Raw genomic sequence first — 26342 nt, forward strand, 5'->3', positions numbered from 1 at the left:
ACTGATCTACTGTCTTCATAGTTTTGCCTTTTCCAGAATGTTACCTAGTTAGAATCATACAGTATGTGGCCTTTTCATGTTGGCTTCTTTCATTTAGTAATATGCGTTAAAGTTCCCCTATGTCTTTTCATAGGTTGATTGAGTACCAAATAATATTCCTTTGTGTGGTCGTACCACACCTTATTTATCCATTCACCTACTGAAGGACATCATGGTTGCTTCCAAGGTTTTGGCAATTATGAATAAAGCTGCTATAAATATACATGTGCAGGTTTTTGTGTGACTTAAGTTTCTGACTTTTTGGGGTTAATACCAAGAAGTATGATTGTGTTATCATAGGGTAAGAGTATATGTGGTTTTGTAAGAAACTGCCAAACTGTTTTCCAAAGTGGCTCTACCATTTTGCATTCACCCCAGTGAGCAAATGAGTTTCTGTTGCTCCACATCCTCACCAGCATTTGGTGGTGTTCAGTGTTCTGGATTTTGGCTTTTCTAATAGGTGTTAAGTAGTGTCTTCTTGTTGTTTGATTTGCATTTCCCTGGTGACATATGATGTGAATCATCTTTTTATATTTGTTTACCATCTGCATATGTTCTTTTACAAATTATTTTTTGGAGACAGGGTCTCACTCTGTCACCCAGGCTAGAGTGCCAGTGGTGCAGTCATAGCTCACTGTAACTGAACGCTGGGGCTCAAGTGATCCTCCCATCCCAGCCTCCCAAGTAGCTGGGACTGCAAGTGCACACCACCACACTGGCTAATTTCAAAATTTTTTATAGAGATGGGGTCTTGCTATGTTGCCCAGAGTGATATCAAACTCCTGACCTCAGGCAGTCCTCCTGCCTCAGCCTTTCAAAGTGCTAGGATTATAAGTATGAGCCACTCCTCCTGGCCCCATATGTATATGTTTCTTCATGAGGTGTCTGTTCACATCTTTTTCTCATTTTTATTTTATTTTATTTATTTATTTATTTATTTTTGAGACGGAGTCTTGCTCTGTTGCCGAGGCTGGAGTGCAGTGGCCAGATCTCAGCTCACTGCAAGCTCCGCCTCCCAGGTTCACACCATTCTCCTGCCTCAGCCTCCCGAGTAGCTGGGACTATAGGCGCCCGCCACCACGCCCGGCTAGTTTTTTGTATTTTTTAGTAGAGACGGGGTTTCACCGGGTTAGCCAGGATGGTCTCGATCTCCTGACCTTGTGATCTGCCCGTCTCGGCCTCCCAAAGTGCTGGGATTACAGGCTTGAGCCACCGCGCCCGGCCTTTTTCTCATTTTTTAATTAGGTTTTTATTTTTATTATTTTATTTTATTTTATTTTTTTTTTGAGACGGAGTCTCGCTCTGTCGCCAAGGCTGGAGTACAGTGGCCGGATCTCAGCTCAGCTCACTGCAAGCTCCGCCTCCCGGGTTCCCGCCATTCTCCTGCCTCAGCCTCCCGGGTAGCTGGGACTACAGGCGGCCGCCACCTCGCCCGGCTAGTTTTTTGTCTTTTTTGGTAGAGACGGGGTTTCACCGTGTTAGCCAGGATGGTCTTGATCTCCTGACCTTGTGATCCGCCCGTCTCGGCCTCCCAAAGTGCTGGGATTACAGGCTTGAGCCACCGCGCCCGGCCTAATTAGGTTTTTTATTGTTGAATTTTAAATGTCCTTTGTATATTTTGGATGAATCCTTTATCAGATAAGTCTTTTGCAAGTATCTTTTTTTTTTCATCCTGTGGCTTGTGTCTTCTCATTCTCTTGGTATTTAGTACATTTTAACTTATTTTCCAGGGGAAAAAAAATCTAGTTATTTGAACTTTTTCTGCATGTGTGTCTATGGGGGAGGGAGAGAGAATAGGAGTAACATTTTCGAGTCTTACTAAATGGTTATTATGCTTTCCTTCAAAAATTAAGTAATTGTTATAGACAATCTTTTTTTTTTTTTTTGAGATGGAGTCTTGCTCTGTCGCCTAGTGGCACGATCTTGATGATCTCGGCTCACGGCAACCTCCGACTCCTGGGTTCAAGTGATTCTCCTGCCTCAGCCTCCTGAGTAGCTGGGATTACAAGCCCCACCACCATGCCTGGCTGATTTTTGTATTTTTAGTAGAGACAGGGTTTCACCATGTTGGCCAGCCTGGTCTTGAACTCCTGACCTCAGGTGATCCACCCACCTTGGCCTCCCAAAGTGCTGAGATTGCAGGCATGTGCCACTGTGCCCGGCATTTGTTGTTTGTTTTTGTATGTTTGTTTGTTTCTGAGACAGGGTCTCACTTGGTTGCCCAGGCTGGAGTGCAGTGGCACAATCACCACTTACTGCAGCTTTGCAGCCTCGACCTCCCCAGGCTCAGGTGATCTTCCTTCCTCAGCTTCCTGAGTGGGTGGGACTACAGGCACATGCCACCATGCCTGGCTAAATTTTTGTATTTTTTGTAGAGATGGGGTTTTTCCATTTTGTCAGGCTGGTCTCCAACTCCTGGACTCAAACAATCTGCTTGCTTCAGTCTCCCAAAGTATAGACATTCTTAAAACTAGTTTTAGCATATCACACCCACTAGAGTGGAAAATAGCAAGTGTTAGTGAGGATGTGGAGAAATTGAATACCTCATACATTGCTGGTGGGAATGCAGAATGGCTCAGCTGCTGTGGAAGATTTGTGGGTCCTCAGAAGCTTAAATGTAGAATTATGTTTGACCCAGCAGTTTCACTTTTAGGTATGTACTTAAAGGGATTGAAAAGCTTGTACTCAAACATTTGTAGAGGAATGTTCAGCACTATTTACAATAGCTGAAAGGTAGAAACAACCAAATGTTAACCAGTAGATGTGGATAAACACATTGTGGTATATGGTGTATACATAAATTGGAATGTTATTCAACTATAAGGAATGAGGCACTGATACATGCTACAATGTGGATGAACCCTTCAAATATGCTAAGTGAAAGAAGACAGACACTAAAGGTCACATATTTATTGTATGATTCCAGTTATATGAAGTATGCAGAATAAGCAAATCCATAGATACAAAAAACAAATTGATGGTTGCCAGTGGGAGGGCGGGGACAGGGAATACCTGCTAAATGGGTATGAGGTTTTTTGGGGTTTTTTGTTTTCTTGGACGAAGTCTTGCTCTTGTGCCCCAGGCTGGAGTGCAGTGGCACGATCTTGGCTCACTGCAGCCTCCACCTCCCAGGTTCAAGCAATTCTCCTGCCTCAGCCTCCCAAGTAGCTGGGATTACAGGCGCCTGCCACCACACCCTGCTAATTTTTGTATTTTTAGTAGAGACGGGGTTTCACCATGTTGGCCAGGCTGGTCTCGAACTCCTGACCTCAGGTGATCTGCCTGTCTCGGCCTCCCAAAGTGCTGGGATTACAGACGTGAGCCACCGCACCCAGCTGAATTCTCAATCTTAATGTGGTTATTACCTGTCTTTTTCTGTGATTTCTTGTGATAACTCCTTACCTTCCTGAATTGAGTAAATGTTATTTCTAGTAGGATAAAGCAGTCTGATGGTTAAATTTAATTCATTTCAGAACACAAAACTTTGTGAAATAGTACTTGAAATTACTTAAAAATATTTTCCCTGCAATAACTATCTTTCTATCTTAATTTTCTCCTATATAGTTAATGTTTTATTCCTGGCCCACCATATGATTGGCTCTTTTTTTTTTTGTTGTTCTCATGTTTGTAAGAACAATAAACTTGAATTCATACATCTATGAAGAGCTGTTTGTGCCCTATCTACTCTCTGGTTATTGCTCCTCTGCCCAGCCCTAGCTCTGGCCCCCCTGTGAGGCATGGGTTTTATATATCATGGCTCTAGCTGGGCATCAGGCCAGGCTATCATGGTTTACAATCTATTGGTATAAAATAAAAATTTCTTTTTTACTTTAAAAAATAATTTCCACATAATCACTTGATTGTGCTTATGTGTGGAATTAGTATTTTAATACTAACCTGTGAAAATTTTCTGTGACTCCTTTGAAATAATACGCCATAGGATGGAGTTAGGAATCCATAATAACAGTAACAAAAAAGAATAAACTTAAGACATGGATAAGGTCAGTGAAGATAAAACTTTTTTTTTTTTTTTTTTGAGACGGAGTCACCAGGCTGGAGTGCTGTGGCCGGATCTCAGCTCACTGCAAGCTCCGCCTCCCGGGTTCACGCCATTCTCCTGCCTCAGCCTCCTGAGTAGCTGGGACTACAGGCGCCCGCCACCTCACCCGGCTAGTTTTTTTGTATTTTTTAGTAGAGACAGGGTTTCACCGTGTTAGCCAGGATGGTCTCGATCTCCTGACCTCGTGATCCGCCCATCTCGGCCTCCCAGAGTGCTGGGATTACAGGCTTGAGCCACCGTGGAAACTTTTTAAATGTTATTGAAAAAACTTGAAAAAGTATTTTGCTCTTAGGTGGGAAGTTTCAACATCCTGTCGATTCTTGTAAATTAGTCTATAAATTCAACTTGGTTCTTGTAGAAATTATAAGGGGTGTGTGTGTGTGTGTAAACCACTCATGCAGTTTCTGATTTCAAATGGATAAGAAACCTTGGAGGAAAAGCCAGTAAAACTCTGAAAAAGAAGAGTGAAGGGCAAGTATGGTGATGTTAGCCCCATGAAACCATGTTGCAGACCGTGGTACTTAAAATAGAATGCTACTAAACTGGATCATGAATTGGCAAATGAATCAATAGAACCAAATAGATAGTCCAGAAATAGACCTCAATGCATATGGGAACAACTGACAAATTCCTGGAAAAAAGTATAGTCGGGTTCCTTCCTCATATTTATAATCAGAATAATTTTTACATAGATAGGAAGTACAAACATGAAAAACTACAACCATAAATTACTAGAAAAAAACCTGGGATAATTTCATTGTAATCTTGGACTAAGACAGGACCTTCTAATTATGCTAATTTGAGTCATAGAAGAAAGGATTTGAAGGACCTACATGAATGAAAAGCTACACCTTGCTTATGGATTAGAAGACATACAGTTTTTCTGAAATCTATTTGGTTTTACAATACTAATCAAAATCTCAGCAGGTTTCTTCTTTTAAAAAAATAATATTTTCATTCTAAAATATATGAAAGTACAAATGGCTAAGGATAACCAATGCATTATTATTATTATTATTTTTTCTGCAGGGTGCAGGGGATATAGGGTCTTGCCCTGTCACCCAGGCTGCAGTATAGTGGGATGGTCACGGCTCACTGCAGCCTCAACCTCCCAGGCTAGGCGCTCCTCCCACCTCAGCCTCCCTAGTATTGCTGAGACTACAGGTGCTCACCACCATGCCCCGCAAATTTTTTAGTTTTTATAAAGATAAGGTTTTGCCATGTTGTCCAGGCTGGTCTAGAATTCCTGGGCTCAGGCAGTCCACCTGGCCTCCCAGAGTGCTAGGATTACAGGCATGAGCCACCATGCCTGGCCTTAAAAAAACCTTTTGTTATGGAAAACTTAAAACCTGTTCCAAAGTGGGCTGAATAGTATAGCGAACCCCTATGTACTCCTCAGTCAGCTTCAACTGTTATCAGCTCATGGCCAATTTTGTAGGATGTGTTCTTAATCACTCCTCCCCCTCCACTATTATTTTGGGTCCAGTCTCAAACACCATATAATTTTATTTGTAAATTTTCAGTAAGTACTTCTAAAACAATACTGTCTTTAAAAAATAACCACAATTCGGCTGGGCACGGTGGCTCACACCTGTAATCCCAGCACTTTGGGAGGCCGATGTGGGTGGATCACAAGGTCAGGAGATCGAAACCATCCTGGCTAACATGGTGAAACCCTGTTTCTACTAAAAATACAAAAAATTAGCTGGGTGTGGTGGCGGGCGCCTGTGGTCCCAGCTACTCGGGAGGCTGAGGCAGGAGAATAGCGTGAACCCGGGAGGCAGAGCTTGCAGTGAGCAGAGTTGCGCCACTGCACTCCAGCCTGGGCGACAGAGCGAGACTCTGTCAAAAAATAAAAGATTAAAAAAAAAAACAAAACACAATTCCATAATTATACCCAAAAATAATTATATAGAAAACACAAAATAAATGATTGATTTTTTTCCCCCTCAATTTGTCATTATTCCCCAAATTAGTGAGTTGGTTCATTGGCATCCCTCAGTGGTTACCAGTTCTGTTTTTATTTTTTAAAAATTATCAATATAAACTCATGGATTTAAATATATTTGATATTCTAATCTGTTACAGTTATTCTTACTGGCCTATTTTTGACCAGCGTGAGCCTTTTCAAGTTAAATCCTGAATCCTTTTGATACAGTCCTAGTGGGTTTTGATAGCTTCTTCAGTATCTGATTTGACAAGATGTTTCAGACTTACCTTGTATATTTCCTGTTGGTCATGGAATCAGCCATATCAGGAATGAAAGTACAGCATTCTGTACAAAGAATCACTATTGGTTTTACAGATATAGAAAGGATAATAAGGGAATATTGTGAATAACTATAAGGCAATCAAATCAGTATTTTCAATGAAATGGGCAAATTTCTTTTTTAAATTTAATTTTTAATTTTTGTGGGTACATAAGATATTTTGATGCAGGCATACTATGAGTAACAGTAACATCAGGGTAAGTGGGTATCCATTACCTCAGGCATTTATACTTTCTTTCCAGGGCTTTATTTCTTACATTGTTAAGCATCTGGTTCCTAAGATGTCCAGTATCACAGACACAGCCAGGAACAGTGTGTCCTGCATTTAAAATACCCAGTCCCTTCGTGGCTCCTGTCATGCTTTTCTCTCTTGAGATTGTCCCATTCTACTCCTAAGCAGGGTCTTATGTTTACTGGTTTATTGTAAAGGATATTTCAAAGGATACAGATGAAGAGATGCATAAGGGAGGTATAGGGGAAGGGGACCGAGCTTCTATGCCTTCCCTGGGTGCACCACCCTCTAGGGACCTGCACATGTTCAGCTGTCTGGAGTTCCCCAAACCCTGTCCTCTTGAGTTTTTATCCAAATTTCTTGAAAGATACAAGCTACTAAAGCTTCCTTAAGAAGAAATAAATAAGCCTATGTCTATTAAAGAAATTGAATTTATAGTTAAGCCCCCCCCCCAAAAAAAAAGCTGTAGGCCCAGGTGGCTTCGCTGGTGAATTCTAACAGATATTTAAGAAAGAAATAGTGCCATTCTACACAATTTCTTTACTTTTTAGAAAATAAAAGAAGTATAATTTCTTTATTTTTAGAAGAGGAAACATTTGCCTGTTTTATAAAGCCAGTATTACCTTGATACCAAGATGGTACACTACAAAAGAGAACATCAGACACTGTATCCTTCCTGAACAGAGACCCCAAAACCCTAAACTAGACATTAGCAACTTGCAGTATACAAAAAGAATAACACTTCATGACTAACTGTGATTTATTCCAGAAATACAAGGCTGGTTTAACATTTAAAAACTGGTCAGTGTACTTTACCACACTGACAGACTAAAAAAAAGAACCACCATATCATCGTATCAGTAGATTCAGAAAAAACATTTGACAAAATCCAATATCCATTTATAAAAAAAAAAAACAAAACAGCCGAGCGTGGTGGCTCAAGCCTGTAAACCCAGCTACTAGGGAGGCTGAGGCAGGAGAATGGCGTAAACCCAGGAGGCGGAGCTTGCAGTGAGCTGAGATCCGGCCACTGCACTCCCGCCTGGGCGACAGAGTGAGACTCCGTCTCAAAAAGAAAACAAAACAAAACAAAGCAAAACTCAGCACTAGGAGTGGAACTTCGTTAACCTGATAAAGGACATCTGTGCCAAACAGCTAACATCATACTTAATATTGAAAAAATGAATACATTCCCCCTAAGATTGGGAATAGATAAGGTTGTCTCCTCTTACCACTGCTATTCAATATTATTTTGGAAGCCCTAACCAGTACAGTAAGGCATGAATGAGAAATAAAAGACATAAAAATTAAAGGGGAAGAAGCAAAACTATCTTTATTTGCTGATAACATGATCATCTATGTAGAAAAATCCTAAAGAATCCACCAAAAAGCTGCTAGAACAAATAAGTGAATTTAGTATGGCACAGAATATAAAGTCAATATATAAATATTTTATATATATATATATATATATATATATTTTTTTTTTTTTTTTTTTTTTTCTCCTGAGATAGACTCTTGCTCTGTCGCCCAGGCTGGAGTGCAGTGGTGCGATCTTGGCTCACTGCAACCTCCGCCTCCTGGGTTCAAGCAGTTCTCCTGCCTCAGCCTCCCTAGTAGCTGTGTTTACAGGCACCCGCCACCACGCCTGGCTAATTTTTGTGTTTTTAGTAGAGATGTGGTTTCACCATGTTGGCCAGGCTTGTCTCGAGCTCCTGACCTCAAGCAATCTACCTGCCTCGGCCTCCCAAAGTGTTGAGATTACAGGCGTGAGCCACTGCTGCTGGCCAAATGTGTGTGTGTGTGTATGTGTGTGTGCACGTGTGTGTGTGTGTTTATTTGAAATGAAATCTCACTGTATTGCCCAGCTGGAGTGCAGTGGCTGTTCATAGGCATGATCATAGAGCACTGCAGCCTCAAACTCCTGGCCAGGCCCAGTGGCTCATGCCTGTAATCCCAGCACTTTGGCAGGTTAAGGTAGGTGGATCCCGTGAGTCCAGGAGTTCAAGACTAGCCTGGGACCAGGCGCAGTGGCTCACGCCTGTAATCCCAGCACTTTGGGAGGCTGAGGTGGGCGGGTCACCTGAGGTCAGGAGTTTGAGACCAGCCTGGCCAACATGGTGAAACCCTGTCTCTACTAAAAATATAAAAATTAGCCGGACTTGGTGGCGGGTACCTGTATTCTCAGCTACTTGGGAGACTGAGGCAGGAGAATCGCTTGAACCCGGGAGGCAGAGGTTGCAGTGAGCCGAGACCACACCATTGCACTCCAGCTTAGGCAGCTCTGTCTCAAAAAAAAAACCAAAAAAAAAAAAAAGACTAGCCTGGGCAACATGGCGAAACCCTGTCTCTACAAATAAGTATTAGCCAAGTATGGTGGCAGGCGCCTGTAGTCCCAGCTACTCAGGTGGCTGAAGTGGGAGGATTTCTTGAACCCTGGAGGTCAAGGCTGCAGTGAGCTATGATGCGCCACTGCACTCCAGCCTGGGCGATAGAGCGAGATTCTGGCTTAAAAACAAGACCAGGTGTGGCTCATGCCTGTAATCGTAGCACTTTGGGAGGCCAAGGCAGGTGGATCACTTGAGGTCAGGAGCTCGAGACCAGCCTGGCCAACATGGTGAAACCCTGTCTCTACCAAAAAAAAATACAAAAATTAGCTGGATGTGGTGGCATGCACCTTTAATCCCAGCTACTCAGGAGGCTGAGGTGGGAGAATCGTTTGAACTCTGGAGATGGAGGTTGTAGTGAGCAAGACTCTTGTCTCAAAAAAAAAAAAAATACTTTGGGGTTGTGTATAGGTAAGTAAAACAAGATTGGCAAACATTGATAGTTATTGAAGTTGGACTACTTAGGAATTCATTATATTTTCTCTCTATTTTTATGCATGTTTGAAATTTGTGTATAATAAATAATAAGTTTTTTTTTGTTTTGTTTTATTTTTTTTGAGACGGAGTCTCGCTCTGTCACCCAGGCTGGAGTGCAGTGGCCGGATCTCAGCTCACTGCAAGCTCCGCCTCCCGGGTTTACGCCATTCTCCGGCCTCAGCCTCCCCAGTAGCTGGGACTACAGGCACCCGCCACCTCGCCCGGCTAGTTTTTTGTATTTCTTAGTAGAGACGGGGTTTCACCGTGTTAGCCAGGATGGTCTCGATCTCCTGACCTCGTGATCCGCCCGTCTCGGCCTCCCAAAGTGCTGGGATTACAGGCTTGAGCCACCGCGCCCGGCCATAAATAATAAGTTTTAAAAACATACCCTGTGGTTATTTTAAAAAAGGAAGGGGCTCTCAGAGTGTGCTGATAAAATGATCTCCAAGATTTAAGTGAAAAGGCAAAGTAGAACAATGTGTATAATGGGTTACTATTGGGGTTGACAAAGAGGAAAGAAAAGAATAAATATGTATTTATTTATACTCATACGTTAGAATATCTCTAGAAGTCTTCACAAGAAGTGCCTCTTGGGACAGAGTTAAGAGAAGGCTTGCTATGTTTTTTTTTATGCCCTTTGAATATACACATTATGTACTATTGAAAAAATAGTTGTTTGAAAAGAGTAGAATTAGGAAGACAAATTCTAGACACATACACCTGTATAAATTTAGAATGATAGAATATTAATGCTGAAAGAATTTTATAGATTTGGGCCATCTCATTTTAAAACTGAAAAAGCTGAAGTCTAGAGAGAGTTAATTTTTTCATTGCATTTATGTGACTGGCGTCAGAGGCAGACCTGTAACCCAAAGTCTCCTGACTGTCCTCCTCTATAAAGATGACAGTATACATTTGTGGTTTAAACTTTGACATCTTAAAATAGACTGAATTGTGGTTAATAAGTTGATGCTACCTCGGGAACACAATAGCTGCCCTTGAGTTTACAGTGAATGTCTTCTGTTTGAGCACGTATTATGGAGGCGATAATTTGGTACATGGCTTGGCAAAATCAGCATATTGATGAGCAGGAATTTTACAGTATATTCCTATAGTTCTAAGACTGTGGGAAAATTATGCAATTCATGGATATCAGGAAATGCTGTTACTGTGACTTTGTTTATTAAAATAACCTCAAGGCCAGGTGTGGTGGCTCATGCCTCTAATTCCAGCACTTTGAAAGGCTGAAACAGATGGATTGCTTGAGCCCAGGCGTTTGAGACCAGCCTGTGGAACGTGGTGAAACCCTGTCTCTACAAATAATGCAAAAATTACCCAGGTGTGGTGGTGCACACCTGTAGTCCCAGCTGCTGGAGTGGGTGGGGGGTATTGAGAGGATTGCTTGAGCCCAGGAAGTTCAGGCTACAGTGAGCCAAGATGGCTCCAGTGCAGTCCAGCATGGGCAACAGAGTGAGACCCTGTCTCAAAAAATAATGATACAGTAAAATAACCTCGAGAAACTGGAGCATTTTAAATATTTCATTCACTTTATTTGGCTTTCATAAATTTCCTAAGAAATAGTGTTTGGCATTGTTCTTGGCCAATTGTAAGATTTTTTTTTTTTTTTTGTAGAAACGGGACCTTGCCTTGTTGTCCACTTGGTTCTCAAACTCCTGGGTTCCCACAGTGCTGGGATTACAGGTGTGAGCCACCATGCCCACCTCCATTTATACATCTTAAATACTTGTTCTGAAATATTCAAGCCATACTCAAGGTTTTAAAGTAAAACACTTCCTCCTTAGCACTGCTGATTGTACTGTACAGAGGCAATCTCTGTACACCCTGGGGACTCACTTAAGCATGATACATCTGTGTGTATATATAGTTTTTCTATTTTTTTTTTTTTTTTTTTTTGGAGACGGAGTTTGACTCTTGTCGCCCAGGCTGGAATGCAATGGCACGATCTCAGCTCACTGCAACCCCCACCTTCCGGGTTCAAGCAATTCTCCTCCCTCAGTCTCCCAATAGCTGGGATTACAAGCACCTGCCACCACACCCAGCTAATTTTTGTATTTTTAGTAGAGACACGGTTTCACCATGTTGGCCAGGCTGGTCTCGAACTCCTGACCTCAGGTGACACGCCCGCCTCGGCCTCCCAAAGTGCTAGGATTACAGGCATGAGTCACCACACCCGGCCCTCTAATTTTTTTTTTGTTTAAAGACAGGGTCTTGCCTTATTGCCTAGGATGGAGTGCAGTGCACAGTCATAGCTCACTGTAACCTCAATCTCCTGAGCTCAGGTGATCTTCCTGCCTCAGCCTCCCAAATAGCTGGGACTACAGGCATACACCACTAGGTCTGGCTAATTTTTTTTTTTTTTTTTTTAATAGAGACAAGGTCTCTCTCCATGTTGCCCAGACTGGTCTTAAACTCCTGGCCTCAAAAGATCCTGCCATCTTGGCCTCACAAAGTGTGTGTGGGTTTTTGTTTTTTTTTTTTTTTTTGAGGTGGGGGGTGTAGAGATGGGGTCTCAGTACGTTATTCAGGCTGCTCTCAAACTCCTGGGCTCAAGTGATACCCCCACCTCAGCCTCCCAGAGTGCTGGAATTACAGGGGTGAGCCTCTGCACCTGGCCACCAAAGTTTTTTTTTTTTTTCTTTTTAAAATTTCTGTCAGTGTGCATCCCAAAGTGTTGAGATTACAGATGTGAGCCACTGTGCCTGGCCCCGATATCTGTGTAATAGTTTGTGTCTGTGGAAACCTTTTCATATTGTTCTTAAAATAATCTTGTTGCTCCCAAGGTAAAAACTGTCAGAATATCTGTTCATAACACAGTATGATGTTTCTTTGTACTAGGCAGGGAATTTCCTCTTTGGTTAAATAAGCGGCCTGATAAGCTAACTAAGGTGAAGCAATGTTTATAAGGCATTTTGTAAATTGACTGTTTATGTCTAGTGGTTCCTTCTTTGAGCATTTTTTTTTTAGTTCCTCTGTAGCTAAAAAAAAGAGTTTTAAATTTTTAAAAGAGTTGTTAAAAATAGTAAAATGCTTTAAAGCTGTAGAAACTGAAACTTCTGTGCTTGGCCCTATGATAATTTATTGATTTACTTTCAGCAAGTTATTTAACCTCATACTCAGCTTTACTCATCTTTTAAACATTTTATGGGATCATCATGCACAAGAACTTGTGACAGCTGTTCTTTAAAACATTGTGTAAAATATAGTAAATGTCCATTTATCTGGAATCCAAACAAGTACAGATAGTTACTCACTTTTACAGATAATTACTCACTTTTATCTTGGCCTTGTTTTTAAGAAGGGACACATAAATTATTTAAAGGGCTCATCTGAAGATGCAATTTGCAGAGCATATCACAGATTTGATAGGATATGGTCCTGGTGCCATCTGGGGTACCAGCAGAGCACTCTGGCAGTATTGGCAGTGTTGAGGGGCTTGTAAAATGTCACGGGAATTGCATTGTTGGAAACAAGATCATGTTGAGTGCTTTACTGCATGCAGTTGATTCTCCAGAAATCAGTAACATGTCTAATCATGTAGTTTGTTAATCACGATTTCCTATGGCATAGATTATCACCGTAATTAATCTCTTTTTTTTTTTTTTTTTGAGACGGAGTCTCGCTCTGTCGCCCAGGCTGGAGTGCAGTGGCGCGATCTTGGCTCACTGCAAGCTCCGCCACCCGGGTTCACACCATTCTCCTATCTCAGCCTCCCGAGTAGCTGGACTACAGGCACCCACCACCATGCCCGGCTTATTTTTTGTATTTTTAGTAGAGACGGGGTTTCGCAGTGTTAGCCAGGATGATCTTAATCTCCTTACCTCGTGATCCACCCGCCTCGGCCTCCCAAAGTGCTGGGATTACAGGCGTGAGCCACCGTGCCCGGCCTAATCTAATTTCTTTAAGGAGAGTATTTCCAGAACTTTGACCTAGGATCTCTGGAGTGTATCTATGCCCACTTTACCCTTGGCAGTAGGAATGGAGACTTGGCTGATACCAAGGTGGATGGTGGGTGGATAGGGAGAAAGGGGTCAGATCCTCTGGCCAGAGCTTTGCAAATGCCCATGTTCCCCTTATGTTAGTCTTATTCTGGCTGGAAGATTCTGATACCATTGTTTACAAAATCACCGTCGGTTTCCCTCTTAACTCCAGTCCCACATTCATACAATTTCTCACCAGAAATACTCATTAGACGTCTCACTGAACCCTCAAATTCATATGTTCAGAGGATGATTTCACAACTCCTCCCTGTGGTTCCCTCCTCCACTGACGCCTCCATATTCTCCTTGGAAGGCTGCTACACCATTGATCCAGCCCATATCCAAGGAGTCATATTCCCACGTCCTGTCAGTCACTTGGCCTTATAGACTCTTCTTTCTATGTATCTGGAAACCTGTCACTTCCTTCCGCTTCCCACTCCTACTGTCTTAATCATTTCTCAACCTGCATTACCGCAGGAACCTGCTCCATTAGCATGCTTTCCCATCTCCAACATATGTCAAAGTTACCTTTCTAAAACTCAAATTGGGTTTTAGAGGCCAATTCAGGAGGATCCCTTGAGTCCCGGAGTTCAAGACCAGCCTGGACAACATGGCAAAACACCATCTCTACAAAGTAAAAATAAAAAGTATTAACTAGGCTTGGTGGCACATGCCTGTTGTCCCAGTTACTTGGGAGGCTGAGGCAGGAGGATCACTTGAGCTCAGGAGTCCAAGGCTGCAGTAAGCTATGATTGTACAACTGCACTCCAGCCTGGGCAAAAGAGCGAGATCTTGTCTGAAAAAAAAAGAGAAACCTTCCCATATCATTTCTCAGTCATGATCCATCCCCTACTCCCTGAGTCTGAGTTGTTGTTTCTTTTTTTTGAGACAGAGTCTTGCTCTGTCACGCAGGCTGGAGTGCAGTAGTGGGATCATAGCTCACTGCAGCTTCGACTTCCTGGGCTCAAGCAATCCTCCCACCTCGGCCTCCCCAGAAGCTGGAACTGTAAACATGCACCACCACACCTGGCTATTTTTTTTGTTTAGGGTTTCTGTTGTTATTGCTTTTGTTTTTTGAGACAGGGTTTCATTCCCATCTCCCAGACTGGAGTGCAGTGATGTAATCTTGGCTTACTGCAACCTCCTCCTCCTGGGCTCAAGCAATTCTCCTGCCTCACCCTCCTGAATAGCTGGGGCTACAGGCTCACACCATCGTGCCTGGCTAATTTTTTTTTTTTTTTTGTAGAGATGGGGTCTTGAACTCCTGAACTCAAGTGATCTGCCTGCCTCAGCCTCCCAAAGTGCTAGGATTACAGGCATGAGCCACTGCACCTGGTCTAATTTTATATATATATACACACATATATATGTATGTGTACATATATGTGTATATATATAGATTGATTGATTGATTTTGGTAGACATGGGGGTTTCTCTATGTTGCCCAGGCTGGTCTTGAACTCCTGGGCTCAAGTGCACCTCCTACCTCAGCCTCCCGAGTAACTGGGACTACTGGGTTTACAGGCATGAGCCAGTACATCCGGGCAAGTATCTCTTTTCATTATCACTGTGGTATCCTCAAGCTACGTATTTCTCAGTCTGTATAATTACTCTTTTTTGGTCTTCCACTAGATACTCGGTTCCTTTAGGGCAGGGACTATGGGTTTCTTTTATATTTTAAAAATTTATATTAAGCACTATTTAGCAAAAAACCCCACAACAATTTCTAAGAAATAAAACAGTCGTGTTCCTGCTGTATTTCTCCCTCCCTTCATTAGGTATATCATTCCCACAGATTTCTTTATCATTTCACTGCACACATGTCACAAATCAATACAATGTTTTTTCTGCTGTGCCCCTGTGGAAAACAAGTTGTCACTGCGCCACCTGTTGATTTCTGCCTGCTCTACAGAGCCACCTGTATCATGAATCCAAGAGTCTGTTTATGGGTGGGTGTGTTCTGTGGGTCTCTTTATCCACCTCTGCATAGATATCACCTGTCTCAATGACTAAAGCTTCAAAATGGTCTGATACCTGGTCAACTGGTTTCCCACTTTGATCTGCCTGCAAACTGCAGTGTATTTAATCTCTACGTCTCCAGTTCCTGGCTCATGATGATACTTAATGAACATTTGTTGAATAGGTAATTTTTCCCCCTTAGTGTGTTATTTTCAGAATCTTTTTGGAGCTTTTGCACTTAATTCCTTTTCAGATAATTGTATATGTCAAAATCAAACTTCAGAATAAGAATTTACTGGCCAGAACACCATTTAGTACTTTATATGATAGGAAGGAGTAAAACCACTGGCTAAAGTGAAAAATTTTTTGTGGGTGGACACAGTGGCTCATGCCTTTGATCCTAGCACAATGGGAGGCCAAGGCAGGAGGATTGCTTGAGACCAGGAGTTCAAGACCAACCTGGCCAACATAGTGAGACCCCCATCTCAAAAAAATGAAGTTTAAAAATTTTTTAAATTAGCCGAGCATGGTGCTGTGTACCTGTAGTCCCAGCTACTCGGGAGGCTGAAGCTGGAGGATCCCTACAGCCCAGGAGTTTGAGGCTGCAGTGAACTTTGATCCTGCCCCTGTACTTCAGCCTGGGCAACAGAATGAGACCCTGTCTCTACAAAACACAGAAACAGAAACTTTTTTTTTTTTTTTTGTAGTAAATTCTCAATAGGTTGTCAAGGAAACTTACCGAGGAGAGCTATTTACCAGTAACAGTGTTTGCTTTGAAGTGTGGCTACAAACTAATGAGGCTTGCTTCCTTCAGCCTCATTATTGTAGTCTTAGTTCATATAGTCATGGTTGAATGTGCAAAGCAGTAACACTTGCTAGGTTTACTAATTAGTGTTTCACATTGATTGAAATTTAGAAATTGAATGCTTATACTTTGTCAGAGGTTTCCTTTTCTTTGCTTTAGCTTTGAAATATTCCTGTAAAGGTTTTTCTTTTGGACTGTAACTTCATTGCATGGCCTTAGTCAGCCTTTGAAGCAATGCGTAGGTTTATAATGGCTGGCAAGCACTTTACCGGGAAGTGAGGGAAGAAAGACTATGTGTTGTTATTTATACAACAAGTCAGTGGAGGATTAACCCATTTTACTACTTTTTCTTCCTGAATCTTTTTGTAGTTGGATAAATATGACTTAAATGCCTTTGTCTAGAGTCTTTGGAGGGCTTTTTTTTTTTAACCTTGTAATTTGAATTAACCTACATGCTTATATTTGGGTTTATTTTCTTTTGATAAGGAATGTTTTAAAATGTAAGATTGGTCACAGTTATTGGTCACAGGCACTAGTTTTATGATTTAGTAAATCACTGGCCAGGCGCAGTGGCTCACGCCTGTAATCCCAACACTTTGGGAGGCCTAGGCAGGCGGATGACCTGAGTTCGGGAATTCGAGACTAGCCTGACCAACATGGAGAAACCCCATCTGTACTAAAAATACAAAAATTGGCCGGGCATGGTGGTGCATTCCTATAATCCCAGCTACTCAGGAGGCTGAGGCAGGAGAATCGTTTGAACCTGGGAGGCGGAGGTTGTGGTGAGCTGAGATCACGCCATTAAACTCCAGCCTGGGCAACAAGAGCGAAACTCCATCTCAAAACAAAACTAAGGATAACCTGGAAGCTTACTCCATTGAGGTATAGACTCTGGGGGAAAAAAAGTAGCACTGACTCCCTTCAGCTTTTAAAAAATGACTGTGATTGGCTGGGCGTGGTCGCACACCTGTAATCCCATCACTTTGAGAGGCTGAGGTGGGTGGATCACCTGAGGTCAGGAGTTCAAGACCAGCCTGGCCAACACGGTGAAACCCCATCTCTACTAAAAATACAAAAAACTAGCTGGACATGGTGGCGGGCGCCTGTAATCCCAGCTATTCGGGAGGCTGAGGCGGGAGATTCACTTGAACCCAGGAGGCAGAGGTTGCTGTGAGCCAGGATTGCACCACTGTACTCCAGCCTGGGCAGCAGGAGCAAAACTCCATCTCAAAAAAAAAAAAAATAATAATAATAATAATAATAATAATACTGTGATTGCAAAACTAGTATTTTTTAAATTGAAATGAAATTCACATAACATTAGCTTTTTTATTTTTTATTTATTTATTTTTTTGAGATGGAGTCTCGCTCTGTTGCCCAGGCTGGAGTGCAGTGGCCGGATCTCAGCTCACTGCAAGCTCCACCTCCCGGGTTTATGCCATTCTCCTGCCTCAGCCTCCCGAGTAGCTGGGACTACAGGCGCCTGCCACCTCGCCTGGCTAGTTTTTTGTATTTTTTTTAGTAGAGACGGGGTTTCACCGTGTTAGCCAGGATGGTCTCGATCTCCTGACCTTGTGATCCGCCCGTCTCGGCCTCCCAAAGTGCTGGGATTACAGGCTTGAGCCACCACGCCCGGCCACATTAGCCATTTTAAAATGAACAATTCATTGGCATTTAGCAATCACCATTTCATATCTACTTTCTGAATACTTTCATCTTCCCCAAATAAAGCCCTGTACCTGTTAGGCAGTTGCTACTCGTTTTCCCCTTCCTCCAGTTCCTGGTAACCACCAATCTGGTTTCTGTTTCTCTGGATTTGCTTATTCTGTGTATTTCATATACATGGAATCATACCATATGTGACCTTCTGTGCCTGGCTTCCTTCACTTAGCATGTTTTCAAGGTTCATCCATGTTGTAGCATCTGTCAGCAATTCATTTTTTTAATGGCTGAATAATATCCCATTGTATGTATAGGCCACATTTTGTTTATTCATTCACTCTTATTGGATATTTGAGTTTTTACCTTTTGGTTATTGTAAATAATGCTGCTATAAACATTTGTATGGAAGTATCTGTTTGAGTACCTGTTTTTAGTTCTTTTGGTTACATACCTAGCAGTGGAGTTACTAGATCTAATGGTAACTTTATGTTTAACTTACTGAGGAACAACCAAATTGTTTTCCACAGTGGCTGAATGAAGCATTGTACATTTCTATCAGCAGTGTACGAGGATTCCAATTTCTCTACATCCTTGCCAGCACTTCTTATGCTGTGTTTGGTTGATTGAATTATAGCTATCCTAGTGAGTGCGAAGTAGTATCTCATTTTGGTTTTACTTTGCATTTCCCTAATGACTAATGATGTTGAGCATCTTTTCATGTGCTTATTAGCCATTTGTATATCTTCTCTGTAGAAATGCTGTTTATCTTTTTGTTGTTTTAGATACTGGACCTGTATTAAATATAGAATTTGCAGATATTTCCTCCTGTTGTGTAGGTTGTCTTTTCACATTCCTGATTATGTCCTTTGTTACACAGAAGTTTTTAGTTTCAGTAAAGATCAATTTATCTTGTTTACCCTTTTGTTGCTCATGCTTCATATCTAAGAATTTGGCATATCTTGCCAAATTCAAGATCATGACAGTTTACTCCTGTGTTTTCTTCTAAATGTGTTATAGTTTTAGCTCTTACGTTTAGGTTGTTGGTCTATTTTGATTTCATATAAGGTCTGAGATAGTCCAATGAGAGGATTTTTTTTTTTTTTGAGTTGGGTGTCTCACTCTGTGGCCTAGGCTAGAATGCAGTGGCTTGATCATAGCTCACGGCAGTCTCAAACTCCTGGGCTCAAGAAGTCTTCCCAAGTAACTGAGACCACAGGTGTGCACCACTAAGTCTGGGTAAATGTTGTATTTTGTTTTGTTTTGTTTTGTTTTTTTGTAGAGACGAGGTCTCATCATGTTGTCCAGGCTAGTCTTGACCTCCTGGGCTCAGGCAGTCCTCCTGCCTTGGCCTTCCGAAGTGCCAGGATTACAGATGTGAGCCATCACACCTGGCTCTTATAGTACCTTTTAACTGAGTATATGTACATATCAACCAAAAACTGTGGATTTCATAGTATTTTAAATTATTTTGCATTGTATTAATCAAAGCAGAACTTAAAATATATTTGAAAAATAGTACTTGTAAATTTAAGACAATTTTTCCGTCCATGGCTTATACACAAGTGACTGAATATGGATTCATGGATTTCCTTCCCATAACACCATGATCTTCTATGAATCTACAGATCACATATTTTGTAGATGAGCATCAGAAGAATCTCTTATGACAGGGAAAAGAGAGACTGAGGATGAAGGTAGAGTTTCCAAGGGTCCATAGCCGCAGAGACCTCAAGGAAGAAGCTGGGGATAACCGGAATGTCATTAACTAGAAGGCAGTGGTGGAATCTGTAAGGGCCAGAGAGGAAGTAGCATTTCATTTGAGGCAACAAGGATGGTTGCAGAGTTTGGTTTGTAGGCTCACAGGTCATCATCAGAAAGTAATGGTTTAGGGAGCAGTTGAAGATTCCTTTATTTCCTTTGGAAATAATGCCAACTCAACTCAGCCTCCAAACAGGGAGTCCAACTGACTTTGTTTAGCATCTTTCCTACAGAGAGGGATAAGGAAGGAAAGGGAACTAGGCAAATTCTAGATTTTTATTTCAACTCTGACCAGAATGCTGGCTGAGTCTTTAAAAAAAAGTCCGGTTTTATTTTAGCTGAAAATGTGATGAAAGGAATTTTTCTACTTCTCATGTGGCCAGGAGAATTAGGGTCCCTTAGAGTCTAGGGTGGTGTATTGTATTGGCCTGTGGCCATCTGATGGAGCAGGAACTGGGATACAGCTCCCAGTTCATGAGTGAGAAACTTGGTGGGGAAGTGTTGGATCACAATGGCAATCATGGTCAAGGGCCTTCTGTCTTCTGGCCAGCTTTTTCAGTGCTGACAGGCTCATCAGTGACAATCTTCTTTTTTTTTTAAGTCTTTTTTCCACCTTGTCAGGTCTGTGTCCAAAGGGCAAAAGGAACAAGGAGGGGATAAATGAGCAGGTGATTGAGTGTCTGAGGGGAGTGTAGAGATAATGGTCTTCAGATGCCCTTCTGCTTTTACTGGCTGATTGCCTACTTTTTCAAATAGAAACGAAAGCTACTTTGCAAGAAGTGATTTGGGAAGGCATAAACAAAGAATGGGTCTTGGTTACTTTGATGTTTGTGGTGTTTAAACTCTGAATTTGTGTGGATGTGTCTTTTTGAATTTTTAACCCCCCCATGCAACCTTTGTGACTTAACAGGTGCTACTTGTGAGCAGTAGTCGCCATCCAGACAGATGGATTGTCCCTGGAGGAGGCATGGAGCCTGAGGAGGAGCCAAGTGTGGCAGCAGTTCGTGAAGTCTGTGAGGAGGTATGCATGGAGAAGAGAGGGCACAGCTATGCCTCGTCATCATGAACCTGTCCTATCTGTGTAGTTCTTTAATAAATCAGCACTCACTGAATAAATGTACAGTCATAGAAAAAGGGCAATGAATGGTTACCCGGTCCCTCCTTTATTACCGGATGGGGTTGTGACATGGTAATGTTAACCAGGCACTCTATGCCAGACTTCCCATGACTTTTTATGCCAGACTTTTGTGACTTCCCATGGATTTCTTCCAACACTGCCTATTACCTGTGGCACAAAATCAAGAAGCAAATCGTTCCTCACCTCTAAGGAGTAAGAGGAACAGGCAGCATTAGTATAAATGACTTATTGTCATTAAGCTTTGGAGGAGGCCCTTGTTTTCATGTGCTTACTGCATCCTAGCCATGGAACTGTGGCTAAAGCAGTGAATCTGTTAGCTAGATACTATGGTACAACTTGAGAGATAATAGTATCTTCTTTTTTATTTAGTCACAAGATGTTCCACATACATGTGTTGAGTTTCTGGGCCATGATATCCTACTAGATACTCCAGAATAAATAGAAGAAATAAAGTCATGGACCCTTAGTTCTCTTATTTCAAGCATTTACAGTCTGGGGGAAACTGAGAAACCCAGAGAAACGAACTATTGTTTTCCCATAGCCTCTTGTGGTGACATCATGCTCTGCTCTTCTTGTTATCTCATTTAGGACTCATAACTCAGTTGTGTAAGCTTTATTGCCACAGTTTACTCACCCTGGTCACATAGGTAGTGCTTTTGAAATCCATTTCCTTGTTCTAGAGGGAATTTAAGATTGATTCTAAGAACATATAAAAAAGCACTTACAACAAGTCTAATTTCTATGTTTCTTTTGGATCCAGCTTTTGGTGAAGTGCACTTAGAATAATCTTACCCTTGGAATATCCAAGGAAGTCTTGATTCTCGCTCTGAATTCCTAGACTTACATTGGCTTATGTTACTGTCGTTGTAGCATCTATCTTACTCCCATAACTAAATTGTTCTCTCTGAGGGCAAAAATCACGTTTCCCATCAAAAATCCTTACTTTCTGTGCCTATTACACAGCTAGGTGAACAGAAAGTAATTAATATATGCTTCTTTGATAGATGGAACAATGGTTGGAACAATGCAGATCCTGAAGAAATACCCTAAATGGAAATTGTCAGAGTATAGAAAGTGATAAACATTGACAGAGAGGATATGAGAAGGCATTCTTACAGGAGGCTAACCTGGGTAGAACCAAATGGAATCAAGAGAGGGTGTAATGAAGAGAACATTGACGTGGGAATCCTGGTTTCTGTTACTGTCAGTTAATAACTGTGTGACCTATGAGAAAATAACTTTAAACACCCTGGACCTTTGTCCGTCATTTGAATATCTTCCTTTTTACTCCATCGTGGAGGGAGGGAGGGGAATATGAGGTTCAAATGAGAACATGAGTATGAATATCCTTTGTGAATTATGTATCACTCTACCACGTAGGATGTATGCAGCTGAAAATAATATTATGCCCATTACTGTTCCGTAACAGGCTTATTATATCACATAATAAGTCGTCCCAGGTTGGCTGACTCAGCAGTATTAAGAACCCAGGTGCTTCCCGTCTTTCTGTTCTGCCATCCTTGGTACATTGGCTTTTGTTTGCGGGCTTGTCTCCTGTGGTGACAAGATGGCTATCACAGCTCTATCCTTACACATTCTTTTCAAATGTAGGGCACACAGTTTTACCTCATGGGTCTCTTTATTTGAGAGAAAAGAAATTTTCCCCAGAAGGTCCCCAGCGGACTCTTTATGTTGGTGTTCCAGAGTTGCTTCGCATGCTTGTGCTTAAACTTCCTGGCAAAAGGTATATCAGTTCCATGTTTAAACTACTAGAGCCTTCACCGTCTAGGATTTGACTTTGAGAAACCTCTTAGACTTTAATTTAAAGCAATTGAAAAGCATGACCAATAAGAGAAGATAAAATGTTTATTTTGTTAGAAATTTAACTTATATTGGAATGTGCCAATACATGTTTACTCTAAAAAAAATGAATAGATAATATATAATTTTAGAGTGAGAAAAAATTTATTATACAGGCCATACAGTCTCTGTCACAGCTACTTAACTCTGCCATTATAGGGCAAAGGTAACCATAGACAGTAAAATACATAAACAAATGGGCCCGGTTATGTTCCAGTGAAGCCTTATTTATAAAAACTCTGGTGAACCATAGATAATGCCTGGTTTAAGCTCTTGCTACTCAGAGTGTAATTGATGGACCAGCAACATCAGCATCAGCCAGGAGCTTGTTAGAAATGGAAAATCTCAGACCCCAACCCAGATCTACTGTATCAGAATCTGATTCTAATAGGACCTCTGGTGATTTTGAGATCCTACTGCCTTAGAGTATTGAATTCTTACCAATGAGTGTTCTGAGAATTCTTCCTGATGGATCTGTGGAGAGAAATGCTCTTTGAGGGATGGACTGTGGTTTAGTGGTCTCCACACCCATTCCAATGACTCTTCTGACATGGAGAGATTAGAAAGCTAAAAAGTACTTTTCCTAGACTCAGGTAAGGAATGCAACTAAGTCTCCTTGATGATATTTAGATATCCCCAATACAAAGCACTTGTACAAGATTGCTGTACTCACGAGGAGGTCATGTTCTGAGAGCAGCGGGCCCATCTGTTTTGGTGGCACACATTTAGACAAAGGAGATATGGTTTTGGAATTGGCAGCTATAGTGTCAACTTCCTGATTTGGCTGGTGGCTTTTATTTGGCAGCTTCCTGATCCATCCCAGAGACAGCAACTCCCTTGGCAGTCCAGTTCTGCCATGTGGTTTTAAGAATTGTTCTTGGAACCTTGGTCTGTGTTTCTTGAACTCTCCTAGTGATTTTGTAAACTGTTTTTATCCCTTATAAACCATTATCTTAAACTAATCAGGTGGAATTCTGTTGTCTGCAATTAAAAATCTTGACCCAACCAGATTCCCTGTGAATGTTAACAGCTGCTTTAGTTGTATCAGACGTTCTCCTCTGCTTGGCCATGCTAACCCATCAAGGAATTGAGGTGTCTTTGCAAAGCATCCCCCTCTAGAGAAGAGTGTCCAGTGGCCCGTGAGAGAGGTGTCTGATCTACAGTGTGTCAGTAGTTTAATCAGGCAGACCTGTTTCTGTTGGAAAATGAAGCTGTGACAGAATCCAGTTCAGAATCTGCACCTTCCTCATAACTGTTTACTGATTGAATGTTACTTGTCTGTTCAACAGATATTGAGTGCCTATCCATCTTGCACAAAATACCGAGCCACAAATTGGGGATACAGAAATTTGGGTTCTACCATCATCACATGAGCTTAACGTCTCACTAAGAATACAGAGTTAATAGGAAACTATAATTTGAAAATTCAACTTTGAGGGAACAGTTTGTACAGCATGCTGGGGCACTTGTTGGCAGAGTAGCCAACTCTGGCACAAAGACTGGCTCCTAGGAGAATGTCTGGATGGTTATAGACCTGCTCATTTAAGATTTTTCCATTTTGGAGGGACTTTGGGGATACAGTAGGTAGTGTGATGGTGGTCTTGTACATGATATCCCCACATAAGGGAGATTAGATAGAGGAGGGATGAAGTAGCTGGTGAGCTTTTCTTTACTGTGAAGCAGAATTGGGTTCCCACTTTCCTGTCAGACCTGGGATAATGCAGAATTAGAAGGGTGTAGACACACCCTGAAGGCCAGGTATGATTCTGTACTTTGCATCCCTAGGCCTGAGGGCACCAGAAGCTTTGCCTAATTCTTTCTGTAGGAACTCGAAGTTTGACTGTTCAAATAAGTGGTGTGGTAGGGCCCGTTGGTGGACCTAAACTGAATAATTTTGATTTAAATCCAGTTGGCTTCTGTAGGTTCTAAGGTGCTTAAGGCAAAAATAGTATTTGAGAGTGACCATGCAGTTGTGGATTCAGACAGATTGTTACAAGACCTGAAATGGAGTGGTGGTTCTCTAGTAGAGAGAGAGGAAAAGGTTCAAAGACCTTGTGCAAAGACTTGATACTTGGTTTTGGGAGTTGTGGTTGGAATATCTCTGGCCGTTCTACTTTTGTAGAGCACATTTGGAATTTGTGTCTCTTTCAGGAAAGCTTACCTTATTTGTTGTCACTGTTGCTGTTCTGTGTTTGAGTGTTACAGTCGAGTTGTCCCTCGGTTATACAAGTGCAGCTAAGATGTAGAAAACCAGATGTTTGCAACAGGAAATGCATTGAGGGAGTAGGAAGGATATAGGGTACTGTACTTTTGTTTCCTGGAAATTGCATACTATCCTTCTATAGGTAAAAGGGAGAATAGTGTGAAATAGGAATAAAGTGCTCGTGAAACAAGGAAATGAAAAGTGCAGCACAAATAATTAAACTACACTCCTCATATGTTTAGTATCTTACCTAGCTCCTCTCTTGAAAGAATCCTGATCTTGAAACTTTATTCTCTCAGTAATACTAGAATAAAGTATGGGATATGATGATGTGATTCTTCTTTGATTGTAGGCAAGCTCTGCCTGCCATTCTCAGCCTTAAAGAATCCTTCCTGACTTTAGATCGAGACCATCCTGGCTAACGTGGTGAAACCCCATCTCTACTAAAAATACAAAAAAAAAAAAAAATTAGCCGGTCGTGGTGGCGGGCGCCTGTAGTCCCAGCTACTCGGGAGGCTGAGGCAGGAGAATGGTGTGAACCTGGGAGGCGGAGCTTGCAGTGAGCAGAGATTGCACCACTACACTCCAGCCTGGGTGACAGAGTGAGACTCCGTCTCAAAAAAAAAAAAGAAAAGAAAAAAATAATAATCCTTCCTGACTTTGAGCAAATTATTTTTTCTGCAGTCAGAGGAGAATCATCTAATCTTATCCCATATTTTATTCCAGCATTATTGAGAGGATAAAAAAATGTCTGTGAACTGCTTTGAACTTTAGAATAAGTATCCAAATAAATAAAATGTACACACAATAAAAATAAAGAGAACATGTCATTACAAAAACAGAAACAGTTCAGTGGCTTCCATCAAAACAGAATGAAAGAAGTGGATTTTCCAGTTTTATTAACAGAGAATTAGACTTGAAATCAGAGACTTGAAATATTGATAGATGTTTTTTATTGTCCTTGAAGGGAAGCTTTTGTAAACAAAGCACTATTTAGAGGTTTATTTAGTTTTCAAGATGTTTATGCTTTCAGATCTGATTTTTCATTTGGAAATGTAGGAGATTTTAATAGCCACTTTTTGAGGGGCTTTGTGGATAATACCTCTATACCAATTAGTTGAAAACCTTCAGATGTTTCAGATTCCATTTATAAATTTAATATATTTGATTTTTTTTTTGAGAATTTCAGTTGTCCTACTTAAAAAAAAAAAAACTTCATAAAGCTCTTCAATGAAAAAAAGCCTTGTGAAAAACTACTACAAGTAAACACAGGGGGAAGCATTTTAGGGCACTGGTCTGGACAAAGATTTCATAGGTAAGACCTCAAAAGCACACGTGACAAAAGCAAATATAGACAGATGGGATTGTATCAAACTAAAAACCTTCAGCACAGCAAAGGAAAGAATCAACAGTGGAGATATAGTCTACAGAATGGGAGAAAATATATATGCAAAATATTCATTCAACAAGGGATTACTATTCAGTATACAAAGA

General features: G+C 41.4%; 1 protein-coding gene across 3 annotated transcripts in view; it reads left to right on the forward strand.

The window, feature by feature from the left end:
• Positions 1 to 26342, forward strand: part of NUDT3 (nudix hydrolase 3) — a 112409-nt gene that overhangs the window by 32026 nt on the left and 54041 nt on the right. For all 3 annotated transcript variants that reach the window (NM_001194714.2, XM_077999013.1, XM_077999014.1), the window contains 1 exon segment: positions 20558 to 20668. In NM_001194714.2, coding sequence (NP_001181643.1) covers positions 20558 to 20668 — 111 coding nt within the window.

The sequence above is a fragment of the Macaca mulatta genome, chromosome 4 (genome assembly GCF_049350105.2).
Source record: "Macaca mulatta isolate MMU2019108-1 chromosome 4, T2T-MMU8v2.0, whole genome shotgun sequence".
Lineage (NCBI taxonomy): Eukaryota > Metazoa > Chordata > Mammalia > Primates > Cercopithecidae > Macaca > Macaca mulatta.